This window comes from Dicentrarchus labrax, unplaced genomic scaffold, assembly GCF_905237075.1.
Source record: "Dicentrarchus labrax unplaced genomic scaffold, dlabrax2021, whole genome shotgun sequence".
Taxonomy (NCBI): domain Eukaryota; kingdom Metazoa; phylum Chordata; class Actinopteri; family Moronidae; genus Dicentrarchus; species Dicentrarchus labrax.
In genome coordinates this window covers 2,013,673-2,034,577 of record NW_026136710.1, presented here as the reverse complement: position 1 = coordinate 2,034,577, position 20,905 = coordinate 2,013,673, and the positions used below count along the sequence as shown (strand labels likewise).

At 37.9% G+C, this 20,905-nt stretch overlaps 1 protein-coding gene across 4 annotated transcripts; it reads left to right on the top strand.

Annotated features, from left to right (window-relative positions):
• Window positions 1-651: 651 nt before the first annotated feature.
• scarb1 (scavenger receptor class B, member 1) lies at window positions 652-20,620 on the top strand. Of its 4 annotated transcripts, none has more exons than XM_051411638.1 (14): window positions 652-902; window positions 4,701-4,861; window positions 7,345-7,486; window positions 7,568-7,771; window positions 7,957-8,052; window positions 8,136-8,251; window positions 8,342-8,508; window positions 8,938-9,056; window positions 13,615-13,688; window positions 13,827-13,878; window positions 14,729-14,875; window positions 16,761-16,811; window positions 18,121-18,193; window positions 18,948-20,620. In XM_051411638.1, the coding sequence occupies exons 1-14, from the start codon at window positions 783-785 to the stop codon at window positions 18,950-18,952; spliced, it is 1,527 nt and encodes a 508-aa protein (XP_051267598.1). In that variant the 5' UTR covers window positions 652-782; the 3' UTR covers window positions 18,953-20,620. The 4 variants fall into 4 exon arrangements, with proteins under 4 accessions (XP_051267598.1, XP_051267597.1, XP_051267599.1 ...); XM_051411637.1 differs by lacking the exon at window positions 652-902 and adding an exon at window positions 2,399-2,725; XM_051411641.1 differs by lacking the exons at window positions 652-902; window positions 16,761-16,811 and adding an exon at window positions 2,400-2,725.
• Window positions 20,621-20,905: the final 285 nt, after the last annotated feature.

Below are 20,905 nucleotides of genomic sequence, written 5' to 3'. Positions count from 1 at the left end.
ATTGTGAATTTATATATTAACCTTTTTGCAGGTTACCCGACACAAGATGTCTCCTCCTTCACTGTAAAGTCCGTTCTCAGTGTCTGTGCACTGCTGGATCTCACTGTAGAAGTTGGGCCAGAATCCAAACAACTTGTGACGCCACTAATCATGTTTGTAGGCCCGGGCCCTTAAAAATCTGAGCACAGAAAAACATCTTTCGAGCGTCAAACTCTGCACATACATTATTTAAACATCACACTGTAGGAACAAGAAGAAACTGATGTTTTATTAAAAGAAAATGATCTGAATTCTTTTCCTTCCACTACTGAGAGACAGTGAGAGAATTTTCCAACAATTACTGAACTGAATTCCTTTTTCTGCCCACATACCCCCCCAAAATATTAAGTTTTAGTTGTATATTTCATTGTAGTCTATTGTTTCATGTCTCAATCCACCATTAAGACATTAAGTAAAACCATCTGAGCACGTCGGCCTGATTTGTGTTCAATTTCACTGCTGCCGAAGTGTCAGATCATCTGACTACAACGTGACTTCCTATGATTTAGTATGAATTTGGGATGAAAGAGGAGAACATGTGCACACACCCCTCGCTGTGAGGAGGGGACGGGGGGGCTGCAGGGTATAAACACAGCCAGCCCGACTGCTGCCTCCTCCTCCTGAGTCCACCACTGCTAATGGCCCCTGGAATTTAAAATACTAACCATTGCAGCTTGTTGGCTCTGCGGACTCAGAGACAACTGGAAATCATATCTCCCACTCAGGCAACACTGACAGCAGCCATGGCCATCAATAAAGCCAAAGTAGCTGTTGGATGTATAGTGGCGGGGACGCTGACGGTGGTTTTTGGAGCCGTTCTTCTGGTTGTAGGACCGTCGGTGATGAACGACCAGATAATAAAGGTTGGTTATCGTTTGAATTCTGCTGTTTCCTTTCAGTTTTTTAATAAATTAATTACATTTTCTTTGTTTTTCTTTGAGTAAAAAAACAATTACTTTGCAAAAAACTATTTTCTAATAAAGAAGTGAACATTCAAACTCTGTTAAAGAATAAAATGTGCTGCAGTTTCCTTGCAGCTCTTTTATTATCTGCATGCTGACTGCTGCACCTTCACATTAAGGCCTTTGTGTGCCACTCATTTGCACATGTAGTCTTTAATGCTGTTGATTAATTTTATTTTTATATATAGTTGATGCACCCAGTCTGCTATTTTATTTTTTATATTTTTACTGTATTAATATGTTTGTTTGTCCTGTAACATTATTGTTTTTAACACAATGTGATGAAGCCACAATTCGACTATTTATTTTCCACAAGATCTGGACAACTTCATAAGTTATTAACTTTATTAATAACGTTAATAACCAGGTAATTATTTTAGCTCATTCTTTGAGGTATTTATTTTACATTTTGGGATGTGCTTCTGTTCCTGCAATCAAAACCAGTAAACCTTAACAAGAAGAGACGATTCATTAATGGAGATATTGTTCCTTTTGAAACCACACTCACAGTTTCAGTTAAATTGTTTGTTTGTGGTTGAAAGCTTTTCACAAAAAGGCAAAAATTACAGAAAAGTTAAAAGAATTAAAACTTTTTATTTTTATCTTTATTGATAATAAATAAGGTACAATTAAAAACTCACTTTTTACATTACACCTCCTTCTGTAATATTAGTTTTAGTCAACACAATCACAGTAGAGAGTCTTTGGGTCTGGAATAAGTCGTATTGAGACATAAGTGCACAGAGTTTTCTGGCATTTTTGAGCTTCCTTATACATTTATTTAACATTGTGAACTCATTTCTGCCACACTGGAATTCATTTGGCAAATCAACATTTGTGTATATATGTAATATGTTATATTAATTATATTATTATTAATAAGAAATTAAATTTGTTTATTTTTCAAAATTGCTCCAATTTATTTTATATATTGTATATTAATTTGTTGTATATATTTAAATATTTTGGGTTTGGAGATTTGCCAATCATGCAGAGATCTCCATAAAACAGATGCTCTGTTGTTTGTCTTGATATTTCATTTAAAGTTCTAAAAATGTATTTCTTTATATTTTGGTTTGCAAATTTTAGGAAATCTTGTTCTTATAGGCAATATTTCAGTGTTTTCCACAGTTTCTGATATTAAGAGTTCTTTTCATTAAACCAGAGTAAATTTAGTATTTATCAAATTTTAATCAAGAAATTAACTATTCGTCTATTATTATTATTATTATTATTATTATATTATTATTATTATTATGAATGAATAAAAACAAACTCTTCCACTGATCTTAACCTGACAAAACCTGTGTGTTTGAGTGTAGAATGCGTGGGAACTCCAACTCCCAGAGTCCTCTGCGCCGCGGGGGGGGCGTGCCCAGCCGAATGTAAAAAAACAGCGACAATAGAAGCAGGTCAACAACATCGATTAGAGGCATTTAAAAAGCCGGCAGGTCTGCAGACTGAAGCTACAAGCTCACACTTTAATGCGGAAACACTGCTGGAGTCGGTGACAGTTAGCTCACCTGCTGACTCTGTTTATCTCTGCAGCTTTGTTGACATAAACAAGCGAACTTACAAACAGTAACTGTCGGTAATAACGAGCTATGGCGGTTAATAAAGCCAAAGTCGCGATTGGGTTCATAGTCGCAGGTGTCCTGACGGTGTTCTTCGGGACTGCTCTTACCTTTGTGGGACCGATAATCATCGACGACCAGATAGTGAAGGTAAGCAGCCTTCAGCCAGTGTTTAATGTGCTGAGTGCAGTTTCAAATGGCTTCAAAGGTAGAACAAATAGCCAATAATCGATAATATGCTGCTGTTGGTGTTACTGTACATTCAGAGGGCTGTGGATCATGTGTAAGGAGGATTAAATGCATGCTGCTCAAAGCTGTGCTTAAACAGTGTGAAAGATCAGAAATGTCAAATTAAAGATAATTGATAAAATATTGATATTTATATTGGCTCCTATTTAAGGTAATTGTATGGAAGCTCATTTGTGACAGGATAAAAAAAAGATTCTGTTTATATATTTTGAGAATGTTTCTCATTATTATGATTTATAGTGAGAAACTTTCTCAAAATATTGAGATACTGAGTCGAAAAATTGAGAAAGTTTGTCTTTATTTTAAGATACTAAGTCAGAAAATTTAGATATTCATTCAAAATATTGAGAAAGATTCTCATCACATTGTTGTAAATGGGCTTTTATACAGTGGAGCTCTATGCAACAGAATATTATATTATTATAATATATATAATCAGGATACATCCATTGTTGGTTTTGGTCCTTTTTAATGTTTGTTGACAAAAAATGAAAATATATAATCCATTAAAAACGGAAGAGTTCAGAGGTCCTTACGTTCTGTGTTTAAAAAGCTTTTCTTTTAAATCTTATCTAATCTCGTCCCCCTGTAATGTTTGCAGTAATAGCCTCATAAAGTTGGCTGATTTGGCTCGAATGAGTCTCAAATGTTAAATGTTTAAACACACGCAGACGTACAAGAACATTTTGATTTTAAATCAGGAAGAGTCTGATCAAAGAATTGATAAAAAATACCATAAAAAAAATTAAATGTAAATTGTAAATCTGTATGCAGTATATGTGAGATTATTCTGTTTTAGGTGAATTAAAGCTGTTAAATACTTGCTGTCGGCTAAAAGATGTTTAATTTAAGGCGCTATCGATAATTATTGACCACTTTTAATAATCTATAAGTGGAAGAAAGGTTGAGTTTAAGCTCTTTAATGTAATCTAATGTTAATGTCATACGGTCGTGTTGTTGCTGAGCCCTCCATTGGGGGGAACGCCTGTGGATTGTTTCTGGAGATGTAACAGATGTAGGTCACGACTGATCGACGGGTGGCGTTATAGTTATGTAGTATGTAGTCGCAGAACAATCTGTGAGACAGCTTTCTTTATAAACTTAAAGCGGGCATCACTCAGTTAAAAAAGGTTATGTAATGAAGTGTATGCATGTTCAAATGTTTAATATCAGGTCACTTTTTTACACATTTTACTGACTCAGATTCAAAAGAGTCAAATCTGCTGAAACATGATTCAATTAGTCAAAAACAGAAAATCTGTTAAATTGTAAAGATGCTTTTTTCTGTTTTATATGATTGTGAATTAAATATTTTAGAGTTTTGGACCATTTGAAGACATTATTCTGGCCTCTGGGTAACTGTAATTTGCATTAATTCTCTATTATTAATCTGACATTTTATAGCCTAATCAATCAGCTGATTTAATGCAAAGGAAGATTAAGTGTATTTATACTCTTTAAAACTCATTCCACCTTTCTCGTAGTAATCCAAAAACATGCAAATTAGAAAAAAAGCTACTTGAGGACATGAGCTACAGGTCATGGACAGTGTTTGTACTCAATTTAGATAATGTAATCTATGTGTTTATGGACAGGAAAGAATACATGTGACAGTGTTTGGGATGCAGAAATACATTTTTATGTATGTGTCTGTTCTTGTAAATTGAATCATTTGAGAGCTGAAACAAAAATAAGCAAAAATAACAAACTTTTCCTGCTTCTTTCTTCTTAAATGTGACGATTTGGTGCTTTTTCTTTACACTAAATTGAATATCCTTTGTGGTTTCGGACAAACTAAAGACATTTTGTGTCTATTTTCTGGCTTATTATTAAAGAAACATAACCTTTTTTGTTATTTCTCTCCATCTCACGTCAGAACACGGTGATCGACCCAAAGAATGAGATGTCCTACACCATGTGGAAGGACGTCCCTGTGCCGTTCTACATGTCCGTCTACTTCTTCCACGTCCTCAACCCGAAGGAGATCCTGAACGGGGAGAAGCCCATGGTGGAGCAGAAAGGACCTTACGTGTACAGGTACATATAACCCGCTGTACACTGTAAATGTGTCACAAGATGCATCCCAAAGTTATCTTCTCTGCTTTGGCTGTTTTTGATTACACTTTGCTTATCAAATATCTTTAAAACTTTAAGGTATTTTGACCCAATTCCTCATTTATCATCTTCATTGTATCTTCTTGAACTTTATCCAGACTGTCCATGTGCTGCTCATTCGGTAAAGTGGAGCTGTTTCTCGTGTCTGATTGGCCCACTTTTGGGAACAGTATGTACTTCATGCATGCAATCGAGCCTTAATCGAGTGCCCTAGTGGGAAGAATCCCAAAACTTGTTATGTAGCTATTCCATATGTGCAGCAAGGTGGGAGTTTGGGGTACAGTACTCTATGTATTCTGACCTAGATTTTGCACAGCTGCAGAGCGATGTGGATGGAGAAAACGGAGTTAATTTCCAGTATTCAAAGGAAAAAAAGGCAGAAAATAATGCCTGCAAAAGAGTTCTTAAATGTCTGCTATTGTTTTAGAAGTAATTACCCATGAAAGGTTAAAGATGAGGCCAACTATCTGTTGGTTTGTCTCTAGATTCTTTGACTTCCTGTTTGTGGCTCTCAGCTCCCAAACTTTAAAAACACCACACAAATATGTAGTTTTTAGTTTTTAGCTGCTCACTGTAACAAACAGGAGGTAATAGTGCGTTAGTTGGGGACTATTTTCAGCAGCGGATTAATCCACATTTGCAGGGCTCCCACATGTCCTGGAAATACTGGAACACATGAAAATTTAGAGACTAGTTTTACAGTCGTGGAAACACCTGGAAATTGATTAAAATCATCAAATATCATGGACATCTTTTATGTTGTCCTGGAAAATATAGCTTGCAACACAAACCTGGGTGGGTATTTAGTTTGAAACTCAACTGTTGGTAGGAGGAACCGCATGAAAACTGGAGGTAAATGTGTCGATACTCAGCCTGCCGGTAACATATATATATATATATATATATATATATATATATTTATATATATATATATATATATAAAATGATTTCTTACAGAGTGGGAACCCTGATTTGGGGCTCTATAGTGAGTATTTGGGGCAGCTGGACGGTGTTTGTTGAACTGAGTCAAAATAAACTACAATTTGTTGACGATAACAAGTTACAGAAGAGTGTTCAGAGAGTTCAGAGGTCAAATGAATGTCCACACATTTTGTGTTAAGACAGCTTTTTTCTTCTACGTCTTATCTAATCTTTTGAGATAGGTCAGTGGTGTTTTTCTTAGTTTGCTGTCATAGCCTCATTATAAGGTTAACTGCTGAATTGCCATTGAAATCCATAATGTTTACGCCTATTGGATCTATTTTAGAAGGTAATTGTTTCTTTAAAGATGGATGTATATCCAGATTCTGACAGAAAGCAAAGTGCATTGTCTGTATCCTTGAGGACTGTCTGCTCTCATTAAACATTAAGAGTTTTAAATATTTAAAATCATGCATTAAGATTGATGTTTACGAGCAGTCACTCTCCTTCTTTACTACTTGTTAGAGCCACTAATCGTTAGCGATCATGTTCTCTATTAGTTGTTTGGTCCTTAATATGCAAAATGTTCAGTGTGTTTCAAATCCCAAGGCGTCCTCAAATGTCTCGTTTTGTCCACAAACCAAATATATTCAGTTTACTATCATAGAGGACGAAAAAAATAAGACAAAATTCACATTTGAGAAGCTGAAATCTGAAAACTTTGACTTTTTTCTTGAAAATCTTTATTTAATTATCAAAATGAGAGAGAAAAGTCACTGAAGTAAGACATTTCTACAAGAGCTGGCGTCTGAATGACGGAGGAGCCCCAATGTCAAAAATATGAAGCTCAAAAGGTTCAGAACAACTCAAAACTATATTTTTAGTAAAATAATGTATGATGCAGTTTCATGGCTGGTTAAAATACTTTTAGCTGGTAAATGTTCTTTTTCCTTCCACTGACAGATGAGCCAAAAAGCAAATTTTAGACCCTGAGCTCAACTAATAATAATACTTTCACAGCCAGTAGTGAAACTGTTTATTCCCTCTCCCTATCATCTGTCTTATCTGCCTTCATCCTCTTTATCACATTAGTCGGGTTCTGTGTACAAAGTCCATTGACCCAGTAGGCGTAGGTCTTATATATATATATATATATATATATATATATATATATATATATATATATATATATATATATATATATATATATACATACAGAGTAGTGTATCCACATTTCTATCAACTCAGATTGTGTCTCATCTGGACGCTGGTGGCTGGACAGTGAGAGGACAACTGTATTACAGTAGCTCTGAGCACTCAACACACTGCAACTTAAAGTGTTACTTAACCCCTAAATTCTGCTCTTACAGTCACTAGAAGCACATTCGTGGTCATTTGTAGATGTTTCTGTGTCGTACCTGTGTTGTAAAGTTAGCTAGCGGCTCAGTAAGGCTAACTTTCCACCCCTTTTTTTTTTTTTCCAGGAAACGCATCCAGAAAGACAACATCACATTTCATCCCAACAACACGGTGTCCTACAGGGAATACAGAAGATACTACTTCGAGCCGTCCATGTCTGCAGGGAACGAGTCCGATGTTGTCACGATTCCAAACATGTTGGTCCTGGTAAGATATAATCTTCCCTCCTTGAACTCACATTCGGTCCCTCGGCTGTCGGCTTTTTTAAACTCCCCTCTGTGTTTTCAGGGTGCGGCAGTAATGATGGAAAACCTGCCCTTCGCTGTGCGTTTAATGATCAGCGCCACCTTCAAGACTTTCAAAGAAGGGCCCTTCCTGACTAAGACAGTAGGGGAGCTGATGTGGGGTTACGACAGCGGACTGGTTGATTTCCTCAATAAATACCTGCCCGGCATGCTGCCCTCATCGGGAAAGTTTGGCCTCTTTGCTGAAGTGAGTGTTTTTAAAATGGTTTGTTTTTGCTCATTAGAAGTCTGATTTTATGGCCTCTATACCAGTGGGGACGACATGGAGACTGGAAACATGTGAAGAAAGTTAACAACAGTGTTTGAAGGATGTAGTTAGTATATTCACAGAGAATATAAAGGGCCAAATTCATTTAAATTATCTTTATGTAGTTCAACAACTCCAACACTGGCCTGTTCACCATCTTCACCGGACAAGACGACATCAGGAATGTCCATAAAGTGGACTCCTGGAACGGCCTGACACAGGTGAGACTTTACACCTGCAGCTTCTTTTGATGATCATACGAGTGTTTTTTTATTCCCCATCTGACCGTCCTCTCTGTTAACAGCTGAACTACTGGCGGACTCCTCAGTGTAACATGATCAACGGAACAGCTGGACAGATGTGGCCTCCTTTCATGACCAAAGAGAGCACTTTACCTTTCTACAGCCCCGACGCCTGCAGGTACGTTTATACTCTCCGACTGTACTTTCTTCTTTCTCACAGGTCCTAATCAGCGTACTTATAAAACCCTTTCCCTGTGTTTCTCCTCAGATCTATGGAGCTTGTTTACCAGCGTCCTGGCAAGCTGAAGGGGATCCCACTGTATCGATTCGTTGCACCCAAAACCCTCTTCGCCAATGGGACGGACTACGCTCCCAATGAAGGCTTCTGCCCCTGTAGACAGTCGGGTCTGCTGAATGTCAGCAGCTGCCGCCACAGTGAGTGCTCGTATTCATCTGTATAACCTCTTCAAGTCACGTACGTTTGCTATTGTTTATACTTTGTGGTACCCTTAAAATTGATGTCCTGCAAACTCCTTTAATCACCTCGACACACCTCAGATTTATCTCAAGATCCTTTGGTTGAACTATTTTATGTACTTTTCGGGTAGTTTAATATGTTTTATGTTCATGAACTTATAAAACATGATGTATTGTACTCATATTTTATAAGTTCATCATGTGTTTGGTACATAAAATCAGCTGTCAGATAAATGTAGTGGAGTAAAAAGTTCAAATCTTTCCCTCAAAAAAAAAAAAAAGTTACACAAAATTCCACTACTGCTTAGAGGTTATATATACACAATTATATATGCTGTATAGTGCTGTATTAAAAATAATAATAATCATTCCATTTCTCTTTTACAGACTCTCCAGTCTTCATCTCTCATCCTCACTTCTTTAATGCTGACCCTGTACTGCTGGACTACGTGCAGGGCCTTAATCCAACTGAGGACGAGCATGGCCTCTTCATAGACATTCACCCAGTGAGTCCACACACACACACACACACACACACCCACATTTTTATGTCACTAATAATTCAATTTAGCTTGTTGACACTGTGTGATGAAATGGTGCCTCAGTATGAGCCGTGTGTGTTCTCTCCTGAGACTGGATGAAGTGGTTGTGCTGCACTGATTAAAGTAGAAACATATTTTAGTCATTTTGCCAAAAATAAAGATGGCCTCACCCCCCCATCCTCCTTATTCACTTTTGCCTACTGCCAAGAGATAACAGTTAATAATACAGAGACACAGGATTAGAGCTGCACTCTTAGTTAAAGGCTTTACAGGACACTGAATGTGCACTTCAGCGCTGTTGTCGCCGTCCTTGAGGCCTCGTGTGGTCCTCTTGAGCAGAAGTGGACTGATTACATATCACAGACTGCAAACTTTGAATTGTGTGTCATGGTCAAATACAAGTTTGAACCTCCGGTCGAGGGTGGGTAAAGGGCTGCATCCTATTTTTTTACTTTTTTAAATGCTTTCTTTAATTATATGAATACTCGTATTGTATGTATGATATCTTCCAACATGCTTCAACCTGTTGATCTATGTTTTATATAGATAATGTCATTTAATTATACTCTCTGGGTCCTACTTTTCCACAGTTTACCTGTTGGTTTCTCTGTCTGATGAGTTTGAAAATGACAATCATGCATGCTAATGAATTAAATTGGTGTGATAAATGAGTATATATCAGATTTATTCACAAAGAGTGAAACTCACCAGTTTAAAGGAACCAGCCTGCTGCAGGGAGATTGTGTGTAAAAAAGGTGCTTATCATCATGCAATCTAAAGCTATCTGCAAAGCTAGTTGCTCATCATTATTATCATATCTGTGGCTGTTAATATAGGTAAACTATGTGGAGGAGGCTTAAAGTTAATGCTTGTTTGTCTTCATGTTGGAAAGGTCCCTGAGACACAGTGAACTCAGTGATATCCAGTTTTATTACTGTGCAATAACAGTAAAAGAGCAGTGATGATAATTGCATCAGTAAAACTGTTAATGCGAAGGACAGATAAGTCGGATACAACACGGTCATGATTCAGCTCGTTCTTACCCAACTCCGCTCAAACCTCATCTGCAGTGTAGTTGGCTGTAACCTGTATTGTGATAAGGTAATTGGAAATTGGGCTATTTCTCTTTAATTGCCCTAAGGGTTGATAGAAACGTTCTATGGCTCCAATAAAAAATCTTGATCTGCAGATAAAAGCTCATGTGTGCTGGTTCCAATTATATCAGAGGACAGCGTTCAGTCGAATCCTGGAAGTCTAGATCGATATCAAGTTAATAATTAAGGGAAATTGCTTGGCGTGGGATTTTATGAAGCTAATTCAAATGACAAAGTGACATTTACTTTCAGATTTCTCATGTGTCTGTTTACACTCAGGGTTTTTTGCTAGCCTGTAGAGGCTAATGTTAGCAAACATTAGATCGACATTAACATATAATTGACGTTACTGAGTCAGTTTGCTTACTTGTGCGAGCGGTCGTCACCTGCCAGCGTCAGAGATCTGCAGAACACAGTGGTTCCCAACTGTTTTCCTAAAGAGAGTAAACTGACGACCCCTGACGGAAATTTTTTATGGATAGTTCATTCATTCATTGTATTGTATCTAACAGTAACACTGAACAATGAACCCAAACAGCAAACACAATAAGTGCGTAAAACATGCAATTTTTTGCAGATTATTTCCTGTGAATATTGATTAGAGATGAGTTTTCCTGATATTTTTATTAACTTTAAATACAGTTCTCTGTCTTTATTGTGTATTTTTACATTTCTAACAATCATACAGAATGAGTAGGCCTCATTATCCCTGATGTTTGACCATTTGATCTATTAGCTCTTTGGTTGGACGAAGTATTCATAGAGAAGATCTTGAAATGAATAAAATGCTGAGATATCTGCCTACTATGTATATTTTTTAGGTTTTCTTACACCCTTTGAAATCAAGAAGGCCTCGCGACCCCCTGTGAATCTTTGGTGACTCCTAGTGGGGGTCCCAACCCCTAGGTTGGAACTATGTTTTATGGAACTAAAATCCTTCACAGAAAAAAAATATGTATGTTTGCATCAACATACTTGCCTCTACTGCGTCCTGCAGCCGGCCGTACAGTCAGTGGACCGTTAGTCCCAGTTGAATAAAAAGGTGCCTGAGTTAACGCGCTGTGGTAACTTTGTAGTAGCGTCCAGTTTTTAAAAAAGAGGCCAACAGGTTTTCATCTCGGGATGGGGACATTTTAGAAATCCAAACAATCAGTTTATTCTTTACAGCTGGCTCAAATCAAATTGTTCAACCAATTTGTCGTTTGGACATGAAGAAGAAGAAAAGGAGCTTTGAGGGGGGATAGGAACTGATGACATAACGAAGGAACAATTCTTACACAACTGAAACTAGACATGACAGGGACACGCATTAGGACCGCTGACCGATGAGGAATGACAGGACGGGATTAAGTCATATAGTGTGTGATATGTAAAGAAAACAGTAAAAGAACTGTCCCCCGTTTGTTTTGAGCCTAGACTGTGTGACATTTAAGAGTTGGTCTGCAGATCTGAGTATTCTTGGTGCTGAGCTCACAGATATTCGAAGGTCCCACGAAGAGCTTTGAATGTGATCAGGAGGATCTTTGCTTTGTATCAGTCTTCAGCCAAATTATGCATTGACAAAGACTAAACAATGAACCTATTAAATTTCTGTGGTTATGAAAGTGTCCAGTGTTCCTCCTTTAACCTTTCTCTGTGTCCTAACTGTAGGAAATGCTCTCTGGGGCTCGGGGACATTTCATTTCCTGCGGGGTTCCACTATTGAATGCTTGATTTCCGGGTCTCACGTGCTGGATGTTACAAAACATCAAAGTCCAGTATTTGTGTAGCTGGAAGGCCAGATGCTGAGGAAACATTATGGGATGAGAGGACAGCGGGAGAACAGCTATGACCATGAACCATCAAAAGCCTTGGTGTTCTCCATAAGATTTATGCTTTCATGCAACTAACAAACAGTAGAAGATAACTCACGGATTCTGAATGCTTTATAATGATAATCAGAAAGCTGGGAAGATACATTGCTGAAAGAAATATTATTTGCAGCCAGGAGACAGTTTGAGAAAAACCAGAGTCCGCTGGGTCTGAGCTCAAGGTCTGGACTGTGCTGCAGAATTTGTTCTGCCAGAAAAGCACTCCGAACAAAAGTCTCTTTCAGTTGTTTTTTTTTCCGGAAGTGTAATTAGTGTCAGTGCTCGTTATAATGATGCAGCTCGCTGTGCCTTTACACTTATTGGTTCCATTAAAATGGAGATTTTTTGTTTATGTTTTGTTGTTTTGTTTTCTGAAGTCTCTTTTTGCCTGCAGACTGGCTCATATTAAGGATTAAAAGCATTTATAATAATCTATGCAAATGTACAGTAATGCTCACACTTACACTGTATGGCCAAAAGTATATGGACACATACTTTTCCACATCCTAATTTTAATAGTTTGGACTGGACCGCTTTGTCCCTTTGTTTCAGTGGAGGGAAAGTTAATGCTACAGCACACAATATTATAATAAAAGGGTATAGTTCAACTGTTATTCTCTCTCCTGTTTCAATGCCCCAATGCACAGAGCCAGCATCATAAAGAAATAGTAACAGATTTCTCTGTTTAGTGTGGAAGAACCTGACTGGTTTACACAGGGTCCTGCCCCTCTCAGCCCTATCCCATATGGATTAACTATGTCACCCGCTCTGAGCCAGGCCTCATCACCCACCACCTCACTTAAATCTCTTGCAGCCAAGTTCCAACATCTGGTGCAAAGACTGAAACCAGAAGAGTGCAGCTGTGGGAGCCGCAGATGAAAGCTCTGAATGTTAGCTACGCTAGGCCACAGCATGACTCCACGGCTACTTGCAAGGTCTGTCAGTCAGTCCACTCTCGCCCAGACTGAAATAACTCAATAACTGTTTGATGGATTGTTATTGAGTTGTGAACAGACATTGGTGGAGTACTCACAGACTGATCCCGCTGACTTTGGTGAGCTGGGATGTTTACTCTAGCGGTTTTTGGTTTTTACTGTAGAGAAAGGAACTTATTAAATAGAGATCCAGCAATTCTACTGGAAAAAAGACCCATCATTGCACCAAACAACGCTAGCGTGGAGACTTAATGTTGTTGAATGAGTTGAGTGTAATGTTTGGGTGGCTACCTTGTGTATTTAAGATAGACTCCATGAAGCCTGACTGTAAAACTTCAAGTCGTGCAAGGATATTTCTTTCACCGTTACGTCTCACTGGTTGATGTTTCTGCTAATCCAGTTTAGTATCGGTGCGTAGGTGAACGATCTGATGCTAAATCTGGATTGTAGTTTAATTTCTTATATCATCCAAACATCGTGCCCAAAGGAATCACTTACATATGAGGATTTCCTTCTTTTGTTTACTGTTTTTTGTTACACAAGAACATTTTTATAGTTGTGTAGAGATTTTAATGTTCCAGTACTAATTTGAAAAGTGGACCTTTTTATTCCTCGCTTGAGATTTGTTGATGTTTTTTTCCAGCAAACTGGTGTCCCACTGAACGTGTCCATCCGTCTGCAGCTCAACCTCTACATGAAGAGAGTGTCAGGAATTACGTAAGGAAGTTATTCCCTAAACTATAGGCATGCCATTAACATCTGCCACGTATTGTGTTTATATCTATTCTTTGTTCATTATGAAAGTGGGCGTTTCCTGCTTTTCTCACCATTCACTATGCAACTTTGTCCTTGTAGAGAAACTGGCAAGATTTCTGAGGTGGTGATGCCAATGATCTGGTTCGAGGAGGTAAGTCATTAATGCACATTTTTAAAAATATAACTGCAAATAAGAGAGTTTAAAGCGTTCTTATCATACAAATCTGCCAGATCTGGGTTCTCACATCTCCATTCCCAGTGTTACCAGTGTGTCAGCATTGATTTCCCAGTTGTGTGTAACTGCTGTTCAGATCATATTTCTGTTTTTACAATATTTCAGTTGCCAGAGTTTGCAGAACACAAAATGTTCTCTTCCTAATTTTGGCCTTAAAATCTCACTCAGAATACAAAATGAAAACACATGTCCAAATATACTGAGTTTATTACAGCATCACAAACTTTAATCACTAATGCTACATTATAAAATAAAATGTTTAATATCAGATAACTGCAGATAATTCTCATTAATCTAATTAATAAACTGAACCATTCTGTTAATATTGTATGAATACGAGCAAAAAGAGTGTGCAGAATTCACGAAGGAAACAAAATTAAATTTGAAAACTTTAATTGTATTTGCTATTTTTGTAAATATAGATAATGAAGTCTAGAGTCTGATCTTACTGTAAATCACAAAGGACACAATCACCAACCTTGTGGAGAGTAGCAGAAAAGTAATATAACCAGTGTAACTAATTACTGTTGGCAGGGAGTAATAAATAAAGTAATAATATTACTTTAAGAATAATGAATGATAAATTAAATTTGAGTAACTAAATACAAGTATTTCCATCAGAGCACATCTGAAGCTTGCCTCCAGACATGTACACATTGTTTTGCTCATTTGAACTGTTGTAAAAACTGAAGCACGAGCTGCTGTATAATCCCATAATTCACCTCAACGTATTCTTATTTTTTGCCGTTTTCTTTTACCTCCTCAGAGCGGCTACATAGACGGCCCCATCCTCAACACGTTCCACACGAACCTGGTGATTCTACCTGCTGTGATGGAGTTCATGCAGTACGGCTTCATCACCCTCGGCCTGGCGACGATAATAATCGCCGCCCTGGTGTATCACAGAGCGAAGGTAAAGCTGCCACACGGCGCGGCGTCTTTCTAACTGCATGTCGCATGTCTCACAGTTCCACATGTTCTTCCACAAACAGACAGAGAAAGGAGCAGGAGAGTCTGCACTCAAGATCTTCTGATATTTATATTATTTACCTCCAGTTATTAGTCTAATCTGGTTATGTGACATAAAATATGACCCATCCCACTTCCAACTACCTCAGACAAGTTCTGCATTGCATTTTTACTTCTGAAAAAGAAGAATATGGCGCAGCATCAAATTCACCTTCATCCACTTTTTATTATAGCTGGTGTTACATCATGCTCTGCTCAAATAGCAAATAAAATAGAGATTTAAAGTTTCATAGTGCATTATAAATACACATTGTTCTTTAAAGATTCAAAGTTTAACTCCACTTATTAGAAAATAGGCGTTTGCATTTTATTACAGCTTGATTTTTCTGTCTGTAAACATTATTACTAACAAGACGACCCAAGTTGTAAGAATAGGTCTTACAAAGTAGAAGTCTGGTGTTGTTCTATATTTTTCTTATTCCAAATCCAAAATCCCAAAACCACAACCATCAGTGTGTTAGTCCGTCTCTCATACCGTCTGACTGACTTTAGTTCCTTAAACAGGAAATAATCCGCTCAGAATTCATCCAATTCAACCGTTTTACACAAACTTCCTGCAGTTACTGAGTTCACTGTTTAAGTTCATTGTACAGTTTTAAATCTAACATGAAATATCCATAAAATATGTATCTTAGTCAGTTTACTGAATGATAGAAAAAGAGGTCCCTAAAGGAAAAACTTTGGGCATTGAGTTAAAATAAGTCAGTTCGTTGTTGTTTTGGGTCTTTTAATGCGATTTATTGACAATCTATAGAATATCACCTGATGTTGTAGATCATTAGTGTTTTAACTTCCACACAGTCACTCTTGCTCCTCTGCTGACCTCCTGTATTCATGTAACGCTCCCAACTTTATCTTCAAACGTAAACTCTCAACCCCCTTTGACTGTCTGCATGCATGAGAGTAAAAGTTCACATCTATCAGGTGTAACTCCCCCAGCTGCTCCTTGATGATCTCTTTACCTTTTTTTATCTTCACACTGATGGCAACATGTGAAACATTATCAGCTCCGGCATAGTTGGCTGTGACACAGTACACAGTAGTCTCGTGTTATATAGTCGATTTTGCACATTCTGGTTGTTCTGAGTAAGTCAGCAAAGGTTAGACCTACATTATAACTCAACCTCTGGACTCTCTCATATAGATCCAGCCTTTAAAATGTGTTTGCTGTCGTTCTTCTCATCTAACTCTCAGGAAGAGTCAATCAGTACCACTCCAATGTCCCTATTTGAGGCTACAGCTAGGAAACAGTTAGCGTAGCTTAGCATTAGTGCTTAGCCTTTGTACAGAGCAAACAAACAGGATGTAGTGTTTCCAGTCTTTATGCTAAGCTAAGCTGGCTACTTTCTGGTTCTAACTTGATATTTAGCAGACAGATAAGAGAATGGTATTGATTCTCTTTTATAATAATTATATGTGAAACTATTACTTTAAAACAAATGAGCTAATGTCTACTACTGTCCATCATATCAATGTTATAAGTTAATTCGTTTTTGTGCTGCGTGATGTGTTACGAAACACATTACGCCTGATGTTGTATAACGCCATAACCAGTTAATGAGTGTTCTGTTGACATCTCACTATCACAACACTGCTGGAGTGGTTTTATGATCCAGTATATATCAGCAGCAGATAGTCAGCAGCCAATAAAGGAGACTGAGTGGTTTGCAGGGAGGTTTAGATTTCAGCGAAAAGGTTTTTTAGAAATGAGCGCCGGCGGGTTTTAATGTCCTGATTTTAAATGTGGTTTTGATGTTTTGTTTTTGCAGAGGTCTCGTAAAACCGTTATGTTGACTTCGACAGTGGTGAAAAACCCCGGGGTTTGTAAAGCTCCTTAAAAAATCTGGATTCAATCATCCAAATCCAAATCAGTCTGCCAAATGCTGATCTTCCTTTTGATTTTGAACTGAGGGTTACAGCTTGATTTTTGGATTTTATTTTTGTTTAGACTAATCAGTGCAGCAAGAATGTTTGTTTGATTCAGTGGCGATCCACTTTTATTTTACACAGAAAAATGTGTTTACAGTATTTTCCCTGCAGCAGCCTGTTACAGCAGCGTGTGGAATATACTTAATCAGATTTCTAGCTTTCAGGTTGTTGTTGAATGAATTAAGAAAATGTCCTCATACATGGTTGAGGCAGCTGTTATATATATATATATAAATAAGCATATAAAGAATATCAGATATTTATCTGTATTTTGGTTTGCAGTAGCTATACTGTTTGTGTTTGACATCCTTCAACCAGACCTAAGACGATTAGTCAACTGACAGAAAACTGGCAACAAGTTTCTGAAGTAAAACTGACAAAAAAGGCCTGATTTCAACTTCTCAGATGTGAATATTTGCTTTTTTTGTCTTCTATAATATTGAACTAAACATCTTTTATACTCTGGTTGGACAGTAGAAGCATTATGAATATTTCAACTTGGACTTTGGGTTGTAAAAATGTTAAAAATGTAAAAGATTTGTAGAAAATGCAGTTTCCCAAACAAACAAACAGCTTAGTAAAAAAAGTCATCTCCAAGTCCAGCTGTTAAATTTGAACCGTGTGTATGTGAGGGCAGGAATCTGACTGTCTCAACGTCACATTCACAAATCATCAAGTAGTTTTATATTAGCCAGTTTGCATTAACATTTTGTGCTACACAATGCTACAGAAGCTACACACACTTCCTCAGGGATAACCTGTGTAATGGCTCATCGGTGCTAGTCCAGCGCTTGTGTTCCCCCATGATTAAACAAACACTGCGAGTGTCAGTTGGTCGATTTGAAGCATATTTTCTGTATCGCAGATTTCAAATGTCTATATTTTTCTGTCTTTTCTATCAAGTTTTGTCACCTGATAATCAAAACTGCTGTGGAAGCAAACAAACCAAATACCTTCACTTTTAATTGCACAATGTTGACACTGAATTAACCAATCGCATGTCCACTTAATTAACCGCATGGTCGACTCAATCACCACCACATAATGACTCCTTGCATGAATATCTCTGCACGCCCACAATCTCAAATAAAGCCTGATGCTGCTGGTTTCACCTGCATAACAACTCCAATCAAACCAGCAGCCGATTGTCATTGTGTTTTCTGATTGGCTGACGTGTAAGACAATCTGGTCATCTTTTAGGCCTCCGATAAAGACCTGGTAAAAGGTTCACATGTCCATGAAACAAAGGAGAAAAGTATCACGTATAATTCAGGTGGGTGAAAGCATACACATATATATATGCACTTATTCCTTTTGTTCAAGCTGCAGAGCTGAGTAAGATTTTCTGCTTAACATGCAGAAATCAAACGTGTGGTGGACCCAAACGTAGTGACGAGGTGTTAAAACTGATATTAAAACTTTGTCCCCACTTGACAATGTGGATGATTCCATTTTTACATCATTTTTCATTTTTGTTTTCACACCACATTTAAATACCAGTTTATGAGTTCACATTTAAAAATGGTTTACACAATTTTCTGTACTGAAGTTTAAAGATCATCTCCAGACATGTATCAAGACATACATACATGTAAATTTGAATAGTCTGCTTGGAACAATAATGTGTGTGCCTCATTAAACATTCCAGAATCTGTGAATATGGAGAAGTCTTTAAAGAAGAAAAAACTTTGTGGAGTGGAGGTGGACTTTAATGAATGCATAATAATGTTCAAATGTTTTCTTTACTAAACTTTAAGACTTCCAGGTTTCTGAAACCAGGATTCTTCAGATACCGGATGATGTTCAGGATGCTAGTGTGCATGTAAACATGTGAAATAATGTGAAGTGTTTTCTGTGAATAAGCTGCAAACTGCCTCGTGGCTGATGGAGGAGGAAGAGGAGGAGGAGGATGATGATGATGATGATGATGATGATGATGATGATGATGATGAAGATGAAGACTTTATTTTTGCTTTATCTTCTGAACGCTTCCTAACAACAGCTTCTCTCTTCCTGCCCTCACACAGAGTAAATGTGACGACGGCGACGACGACGCCACATCATATGGAAGCACTTCAATCCAAGAGAAAGACCCTCTGTTAGAAGAAGATATGGACTGACAGACACACACACACACACACACACACACACACACACACACACACACACACACACACACACACACACTCTCTCTCTCTTACACACATACACACACACAGCTGGTGATATGGGTTCACTGCTGGCCAAACATCATTCCAGTATCATGGACTGAAACACTGTCACAAGGTGCTCCGCGTATTTTAGAGCTCTGCCATATGTGACTGTACTGTAATGTTTATGAAACTCTCAGCCGCGCACTCACTTTCTTTAAATGTGTCGAGGCTGTCGGGGTTGAGACTGATTTAGTCTCTTCATGGCGGAGTGAAGCTCACTCAAAGCCACTCTTTGTATAAAGAACTACCAAAAACCACTATTTCCAGTTAGCTGTGACAGTTGTGAACATGTGTGCAGGGTGTGAACTACAGGGGAGCCTCTTAATAAGCCACGAGCTCCCCTGAAAACATGATTTGTGAAATTGTTTTTTTTGGGGGGGGGGGTCTCTAAAATATTGACAGTATCACCCTCTCCAGGATTTTGCTGGATTTTTTTCCCCGGCCTAAAATGTCTGACTTTGAGAAAATTGCCATGTATTTTGTTTATTTAGGCATTTTGTTGCAATGTAATTGCAGGAGAAAGTGAAATAATTGTTTAAAAACTTCCAGTGAGAATAAAATCGCCCTGTTTGGAGGGTAAATGTGAGGCGTTCGCGTCGCACACGTCTGCACCTTCAGCGCTAGAAACGAGGAAGTGAGTTTGGTGACGTATGACTCCACATTTTGTGCGGGAAACTACTATGAATGAGATGTTTGCAGAAGAGCCGCAGTGATTGGACAATATTGCAAAGCCGCGCCAAGTTTACAGGTTGAATTTGTGTTAATTGTTCCCATCAGAACTTCCTGGAGGGACCCCAATATGCTATTTTTTGCCATGCATTTCTATTCTTCTGCATCTTCATCATCATGGATTATGTGTAAACTGAGGCTACTATTGATGTGTGATTTGTGCGTGAGGATGACTAATCACTAACTTTATAAAAACCTACTGCTGTTCTTGCCATCAGCCAGAAAATATCAGAAAATATAAAACATATATAATCCCCAGCGACGAGTGAGCTCCCCCAAAAGCCACGGTATAGTTCTCACGCTGCACATGTTCCATTATCAGCGATGATCTGGAACAATTTAGAGTTTTATCACTTCATCAGGAGCAGTAGAGACGGTCGCTGCAGTGGCAGTTTTTACATTTTAAATAAATGTTTCTGTATCAACAACAAGGGAACCAGAAAAGCTCTTTCTCTGTACAGTGTTTTACTACCAATGTGCCTTCATTGAGCAGCAAATGTTTCGGTTGTTTAACCCGGGGTTTTTGTATTTTACGTGCAATAAAGATCAAAGTTGGATTTGTCGTAGAGGCTCAAACACTCCGACAATCAGAGCGGATGCACTACTATTTGTCTAGTACTGTCCTCTGTAAAGGTGTGAATGTATTTCTTGAAGTGGACGTGAGTGATGCCGCGTCGTGTCAAATGCCTCCTTGTTATAAATACGTGAATGAATGAAGAAAAACTGAGATAATAAATGTGCCTTTGTTTGAAAATCTAGTCATGAACGTGTGATCTCTCTTTTTTGTTCCCACAGCGAGCAGAAATATAATGGTGCAAATTGAGATGCAGGCTTTCTGCAGGCTTCAACAGGTTGGACTTAAGAGTTTTTAAGACCATTATGAACACAATTTAAGACAGATTTTCTGTCCATACTGGCGGGGAAACGTACTAAGGATTTGAAGGAAAATCAACATTAGTTTCCATGTCTGTTTCATTCTATAGTAACAAAATACAAATCTTTACCAAAAATACATCCAAAAGCCTTAAAAATCATATTAAAGA

Excerpts from the sequence above, each read along its gene's own strand:
- scarb1 (XM_051411638.1), top strand. The coding sequence starts at position 783 with ATGGCCATCAATAAAGCCAAAGTAGCTGTTGGATGTATAGTGGCGGGG. Across the intron at positions 4,862-7,344 it reads AAAGGACCTTACGTGTACAG|GAAACGCATCCAGAAAGACA; the intron begins GTACATATAACC and ends TTTTTTTTCCAG. Across the intron at positions 14,876-16,760 it reads TGGTGTATCACAGAGCGAAG|AGGTCTCGTAAAACCGTTAT; the intron begins GTAAAGCTGCCA and ends TTGTTTTTGCAG.